The 400-nt window shown below is 35.2% G+C and overlaps 1 protein-coding gene across 1 annotated transcript in view; it reads right to left on the reverse strand.

The window, feature by feature from the left end:
* LOC116703310 (perforin-1-like) overlaps nt 1-400 on the reverse strand; it is a 4,633-nt gene that overhangs the window by 2,096 nt on the left and 2,137 nt on the right. The window contains 3 exon segments of the mRNA XM_032537975.1: nt 1-25; nt 116-254; nt 382-400. The exon segment at nt 1-25 is cut by the window's left edge and continues 187 nt beyond it; the exon segment at nt 382-400 is cut by the window's right edge and continues 557 nt beyond it. Coding sequence (XP_032393866.1) covers nt 1-25; nt 116-254; nt 382-400 — 183 coding nt within the window.

Genomic DNA, 400 nt, shown 5'->3' on the forward strand with positions numbered 1-400 from the left:
ATAGAACACTTCCTCCCAATTTCACCTGGAAGGATATATTTAAACACATACTTTCATAAGCAAATGTATTACTTTATTATTTTATTGCTTTTTGTGTTTAATCATTTTGGTTTACCTTGGTAACATAATGGGTGCCAAAGTTGTCAATCAGTTTGTAAAATCGTTGCTTGTATTCAGGGCTGTAGATTTTGGGGAGCTGTTTCACTGCTTTGAGAAATTCTCTGTGCAACTTAGGAGTGCCGGTCACTCCATAGCTGTTAACAGTGAAACACCAGATAAAAGACCAAACCAATTTTAAACAAGTGTGTAAAAGTATTGCATTTATTTTCAGAGATAGGAAAGAACATTTTTGTGTGTGAAGAAATGTCGTCCTCATCTTACCTGTAGAACTCACAGGACA

Source organism: Etheostoma spectabile, chromosome 15, assembly GCF_008692095.1.
Source record: "Etheostoma spectabile isolate EspeVRDwgs_2016 chromosome 15, UIUC_Espe_1.0, whole genome shotgun sequence".
NCBI lineage: Eukaryota > Metazoa > Chordata > Actinopteri > Perciformes > Percidae > Etheostoma > Etheostoma spectabile.